This window comes from Balaenoptera ricei, chromosome 2, assembly GCF_028023285.1.
Source record: "Balaenoptera ricei isolate mBalRic1 chromosome 2, mBalRic1.hap2, whole genome shotgun sequence".
Classification (NCBI taxonomy): Eukaryota; Metazoa; Chordata; class Mammalia; order Artiodactyla; family Balaenopteridae; genus Balaenoptera; species Balaenoptera ricei.
In genome coordinates this window covers 145,537,137-145,544,071 of record NC_082640.1, presented here as the reverse complement: position 1 = coordinate 145,544,071, position 6,935 = coordinate 145,537,137, and the positions used below count along the sequence as shown (strand labels likewise).

The window sequence follows — 6,935 nt, the reverse complement described above, 5'->3', positions numbered from 1 at the left end:
TTCAAAAGTAATTTTTCTCAATTTAAGTAAACATAGTTTTTGACCATCTTACTATACATTAGATGCTGGACCAGGCACTCTGTGGGATACCCCTGTGACTGAGGAGTACTTAGGGAACTAAACATCTAGTAGGGTAGAAAGACACAGGCATAAGTAAATGCAATATATTCAATACAAGGTGAGTTGTCAAGTAAAATAATACAGATTGAAAATGCTATCAGAGCATAAAAGAGTGTGATATTCTGGGGGGTGGTAAGAAGTCAGCAAAAGCTTCCTGGAAAAGTGGCTCTTGAAATGGCTCTCGATAAGTAGGGATGAGAGTTGGGGGGGGGGGGGGGGGGGCGGGACAGAAGGAGCAACAGGCCGAGATGGGCAGGTATAAGATTTAGGCAAAGCCTGAATAACTCTGCTTTACCTGGCTCCTGCTTCTTCTGCCTCAGGTCTGTTCTCTCACCACCAATTTCTCCTCCTCAATGTGCCTGAGCATTTTACTCACCATATCTCTCCTCCCATTTGTCTAACCAATTTATAATCCCCACTGGGGCCCAGTTTTACTGTTGCTTTCTCTGCAAAGTCTTCGCAGACCATCTTTGCCTTCAAACTAGTTGGGCTCTGTATCGTTTTCTGGTGGCACACCATAACTTCATATGCTAATCACACCTGCAGTTAACATATACATATATACATTACCAAATGTAAAATAGCTAGTTAGTAGGAAGCAGCCGCATAGCACAGGGAGATCAGCTCGGTGCTTTGTGACCGCCTGGGGGGGTGGGATGGGGAGGGTGGGAGGGAGGGAGATGCGGGAGGGAGGAGATATGGGAACGTGTGTATATGTGTAGCTGATTCACTTTGTTATAAAGCAGAAACTAACACACCACTGTGAAGCAATTATACTTCAATAAAGATGTTTAAAAAAAAAAAAAAAAGGATTACATGGGGGCTTCCCTGGTGGCACAGTGGTTAAGAAACTGCCTGCCAACGCAGGGGACACGGGTTCGAGCCCTGGTGCGAGAAGATCCCACCTGCGGCAGAGCAACTAAGCCCGTGCGCCACAACTACTGAGCCTGCGCTCTAGAGCCTGTGAGCCACAACTACTGAGCCTGCGTGCCACAACTACTGAAGCCCGTGCGCCTAGAGCCCATGCTGCGCAACAAGAGAAACCACCACGAGAAGCCTATGCACGGCAACAAAGAGTAGCCCCTGCTTACCGCAACTAGAGAAAGCCCGCACGCAGCAATGAAGACCCAACGCAGCCAAAAATTAATTAATTAATTTAAAAAAAGAATTACATGGGATAATGGTTTAACATATAACTCTTTAGATTATGCAGTCCACAAACACAGGGACTTTTTTCTGTCATGTTCACTGTTAGGTCTCCTGAGCCTTAGCACAATGCCTGGCACATCGAAGATACCCAATAAATTTTTGATGATCAAAAAAATTCATAAATTTTTGATGCCTGAATTCTAAAATATGTGGTTGAATATAGCCTCAAATGCTTCCACAATGTTGATAGCTACGTTATACTACAGGGCGTATAAGAAAGGTATATAAGCAAATTAATAGCATGATGCATAAAGATTTCCAATTAAAAGCAATTTTGTAGAAGACATAGCATGTATGTGCTAAATACAAACATCTTTCTTAGTGAAGGGCAGGAAAACTAGAAATTTAACAAACAATAATAAAAGCACACATGGAATATTAAAATAGAAATCTCCATAATCTTCAAATAACTTGATTTTATAGATAGCACCTTCCATTTTATATATTAAAGAGTATATTTTTATTTTTTTAATCATATGCAAGAGCTATCTACTCAACATTTAGCTAATCTCAAAATATGGTCAATATTTGAATTTAATACCTAGTCAGTATTCTTACAAAATTCAATAATTTTCATAATCCTTTCCAGCCCCCCAAAACAAAAGGATTTTAAGTGTCCATATACTCATTCAATTAATATATAGTTTTACTCTCTGTAGCAAGATCCCAGTACATCATTACCAGATTTATATTGATTAGAAAGGACAATATTCAAGCTGATAAATCATTAAAATATCTAATGTATGAATCTAAAGTTGCCTCCTAGTTCCAACTGTATTTGAATGACGCACTTTTAAAATTTTTATAATTAAGTACTAGATATATTTAATTGTAGAGACATGAAGAATATATTGAATATGCTTTGTTTTATGAAGTCTGGTTTTCCAACTGTGAGTTATTGGCACTTAGGGGAAAAAAACAATCACTTAAATGAAAACTAAAAATATAAAGCCTATGTTTAAAACATGGCCTTTATTAATACTGCCCACTGAGCTCCATTTTTATTTTACATTGAAATACTTCTGCTTTGCAAAGAAAAGACAGAAAAGTGCATTTTACAAGAGTACTTTTTTGTTTTTAATTCTCTGCGAAAATGGAAGGAATCTGAATCACAAGTTCACAATGTGGTAAAATGAAATTAAGAAACAATGATTTCAGTAATGCTATGCCATCACTAGTGTTTGGCTCTGACTCTGTTCTTGTAAATCAGATCCTGATATACAGTCTAGAGCGTCTAGGTTATTACTCTACGCATATTAAACACAGGAAAGGAGGTTTAAAAAAAACCCCTTTCAATGTACAAACATGAATTTAAAAACTGATTTTAAAAAATCACCTTTTTACATAATGTATATGGCAAAACTGCTTTAAATACATGGTTTTGGAAGAATTATTTACAAAATGTATCAGTCTGTGAAACAATTCACAAACAAAGCATACATAATTGCTTTACTTAGTTGTTGCATCTCAACTTTGGGAGATATAAATTTATTCGGCAGTATAGCAAACATAAAAACTGTGACAAAATATCTTAAGGGCAACCAAAAATTTGATCCTCAAAACAGTTTAAATACTAGGACTGCCAAAGTTTCTAAACGAGGACGTACTTTAATGATCCAGATGCCCATTTATAGTTCTACACTGTTTGAAGGACTGAGACAGACTCCCTTCAGTACAGGCAAAGCCGCTGGATGCAACCTCCTGTAAAAGGGACAGCTGAGAGCTATTGTCATTCGAAGAGTGAATTAACCTAGAATTTTCTTTTTTTCAATTTTATTAATATTTTAAAAAATACATAAAAATACAACATCCAATGTCTGAATAAATATATTTAACAAGTTGCAAGATAATACCTTATTTTACACAAAATTTTCAGCTTTAGAAATCTTGTTAAATAACTTCATTGTTGTTATATATTTCATTTTTGTCTTTTTGTAACAAAATAAAAACTCTGAAATTACATAGAAAAAAGACAAAATATTTTTGTCAAGGGATAAGATAGTCCACTGAAAACTTATTCACAATTCCACTGTAAACATTAATAAACATTAAAATATTTGCATAATTGTGTGCTCAAAAATCCTATAAAAAGTGGAAGACTTATTACAACTGTAGTTTTCAGTCAACTACACTTCCTTTCACAATTTATTTTGTCCCATTTACACCTTAAACCTGGGCACACTGCTGAACATATACTTTGGCAGTTCTAAATAGCAAGTGCTTCCACAAAAAAAAAAAAAAAAAAAAAGAAAACCAACAACAACAATAAAAAAACACAACATAAACCCCCTACTCACCAAGTGTTCAAATACATCTCAGTGAAAGTGCAGCAGTAACTATTTAGCTGGGTATTTTGATGTTTATCATGTGCACTTGCTTGTCTATGATTTCTATAACACCTGAAAGCTTTATTATACAAATTCAAATTTGCTAAGTGCCCTTTTTCTATCTTCACAAAAAAACGAAAAAAAAAAAAAAAAAAGGAAAAATTATGACAAATATGGCAGGCTGCCTAAACTTCAGTTATTAATCAGCTTATTTTTTTGCAACAGAAAAAAAAAAAAGAAAAGAGAAGGGAATAGATACAATCCAGCCTGGAAAAGTGTACAGGATATATTTAGCAATGTCAAACCAGTTGAGTGCTTTCTGTGGTTGTATTTCAGGGTTTTGGGATTTATGTCCTTGGCCGCAAACTGCTGGGAAGGCAGAGAAAACATTTATCACCTGCATTCTACAGCAAGTACGTTCTGTGGGGGAGATGATGAGGAGGGACTCATTCCAGTGTCTGATGAAGCAGATGACATGGAGGCTCCTGCATGAGACACTGTAGAATCAAAAAAGCTACATTAGACCTGAAAACTATCACACACAGATACCCAGCCACCGGCAAATTAGAAATGAATTTCTTAACATTATTCACTTCAATTATAGTCCTCTTAAATGGTGCATGAAGGAATAACAACATTTTGTCAGCAAAAATTTTGTTTGGCTCAAATGAGTGGAATCAGTCTCTCATCACTTAAGTAACTCAGTTTAAAAAAGGCACCAGAAAATGTAAAGACTAAAGAGATATAAAATCTTAAATCCCTACTTGAAAGATCCCTGAAAGAAACTCACCTTGTCCCAAATCAGAAACGAGATCAACCTGAGATAAATTTTCACTATAGCAAATTCCTGCTTTATCTCTGGATTATAGGACCATAAAAGAATTCACTTATCCTAGAGAATTTCTTTTAACCAGCTAACCGTTGGCTTCCTATCTTTATCCTGTCCCAATATACCCGATGGACACAAAACTCTCATAAGCAAGAAGCAGTAATCTAAGTCAGGTATCAGAATCATGGGATCAGGATGGAAATGTGGGTGAGTGATTAGAAAAAGTCTTCAAATGACTTTAACAAAACTCTCCAGGAGCATGGAGCATGGATTAAAGATCATTACTCTATGCATCAGGTGCTCTGTCATTTTTTAGTTTTTACTTTTTTCTTTGCAGGGCCCTCCTATCTCCTGCTAATCTTTGCCCAATTATTCCTATTTTACTTAAAGTCTTAATTTTTGTTTAAGTATACATCCCTCAATGTGTGTACTGCCAATATGACATGTAACTCATTACTACAAATTCTAATATATGTGCTAGAAGTCACTCAATGTTTCACTTTAATAACTCACTTCACACACAAAAAATTAAGAAAACAAAAAAAGGAAGAAGACTATAAGAAAATCATCTTTTTAGTTGTCTGAACTTATATGACCTTTAGGAAACTCAAAGCCATTGAAGGTTCTCTGAAGAAAAGCTCAATTTATTAATTTGTTCTTCTTTCTGTGTTTAAAAATTCTGTAAAGACTTCTTGCTATTTACAGTTTTTAAAGAAAAGGACAAAGATGGAAGGTCGATCTCTTTCCTTTTGCTCCATCATATTTCCAGCAATTGAAAACTGCTGGACTTGGAGTAGAATGATTCAAGACCACATATGACACAGGCCATTTTATTAGTAATTCATCCCCTAACTCTCTGCCATAGATAGAAAACTTCTCTCAAGATGGGCAAGCCTATCAGATAATTTACTGTTTTTTTCTTAAAGGGACATCCCTCCTAGAGCCCCCCCCTCCTGTTCCATCCTATTCCTGAAATAGTTGCTTTGTAGGCCTGTTATGCAGTGATCATTCTAGGGCTTCCATGTGCCATCGCCTTGAGATTTTCCTTACTGTTTTCCTATGTGGGATCCCTTGTTTGCTGGATGTCATGTTATCTTAATAGCTTGGCTTCCAGTTTTTAGCGTCACCATTGAGAAATCTGACGTGAGAAATCTGATGCTGTCCCGAGACCCAGTTTTTTGTATAGACCTTTATATGGTAAGCTTTTGGCGCCTTACCTTTATCCACAGGGTTCTGAAATTTCATAATGTGCTTTGGTGTGATTTTTTTCCCCCATTCTTTATAGAGGTTCGCAGGGAGTCCTTTCAGTTTTCTAACCCATCTCCTTCAGTTCTGGAAGTTTTTCTTATTTCTTTGATCACAACTTCCTCCTATGTTTATTCAGTGTTCTCTTTCTAGAAACCCTATGATTCAGAAGTTGGATCTCCCAGCCAGATCCTATACTTCGTTATTCTCTCCTATTATCTCTTTGATCTTTTACTGGGATTTCTTTAGCCTTGCTATCTTACCCTTCTATTTATTTTTTTTTTATTCCAAATACCGTATTTTTAATTTTTAAGAGATCCTTCATGTTCTCTGAATTTCATTGATAGTATCATATTCTTGTTTCAAGACTGCAATATCTTTCCTGTAACTCTGGATATTAATTATAGTTTGTTTTTATATGGCACATTGTCCAAGTTCCTTTTTTCTATTGAATATTTTGGTTTCTGTCTTTATGTAAAGGCTTTCCTCAAACATCTGGTCTTGTGGCTTCCATATTTAAGAGGGAGCATTAAAAAGCTAACTGGAAGCTATACATGAGGCCACAGGGCTTTTAAATGTTGGGCAGTGCACACACAGTGATTTGTAAGGATTTTGCTTTTTGGTTCAGGAACCTCCAAATACTGGTATCTATGTTAGATCACTTCCCTTGGGCTGACCAGCTTCTCCAGAGGAGAAGACTTCCAATCTCCTTCCAGGAAGGAGCATAAGCTTGGTTACCAGCTTTCAGAGAGACAAGAAGATGAGATCGTTGGTTGGAAAAGGGACAGGAGTCTCATCATTTAGTACTTTCACTCAAGCTCATTATTTTTGGTTTAGCACTTAACCCTCACCTTCAGCTATGGCTGGTGTCCCTGAGTCTTTCTATAAGCCTGTTGATCCCTCTCAGCCTCCAATAACTTAATCTCCTATTTTCTGCTGGAGTTAGGGGAAAAGAAGTTGGGATGAAAGGATCCAATTTCTCCTTCCTTTTTCAAACCATCTCCGATTTCCATCCTCACACCTCACACTGTCCTCAGAGCTTTTCTGGGGTGATGTAGTATGAATTGGCTTGCTTCTCACTGTTTTGTCCCACTAGAAGGATACACAGGCTCAGGTGTTTAGCATTCTGTCATCTGCTAGGACACTTACAGTCCATCTGCTTCTCAGCTTCCAAAAGGTATGCTGCTGACATTTCTTGTCTACCG

At 36.7% G+C, this 6,935-nt stretch overlaps 1 protein-coding gene across 1 annotated transcript in view; it reads right to left on the bottom strand.

Moving 5' to 3' along the window:
* Positions 1–2,305: 2,305 nt before the first annotated feature.
* ARID4A (AT-rich interaction domain 4A) overlaps positions 2,306–6,935 on the bottom strand; it is a 57,325-nt gene continuing 52,695 nt past the window's right edge. Inside the window, exon 24 of the mRNA XM_059914314.1 lies at positions 2,306–4,153. Within this exon, the coding sequence (XP_059770297.1) occupies positions 4,050–4,153 (104 nt within the window). The 3' untranslated portion in view covers positions 2,306–4,049. The remainder of the gene's footprint in view (positions 4,154–6,935) is intronic.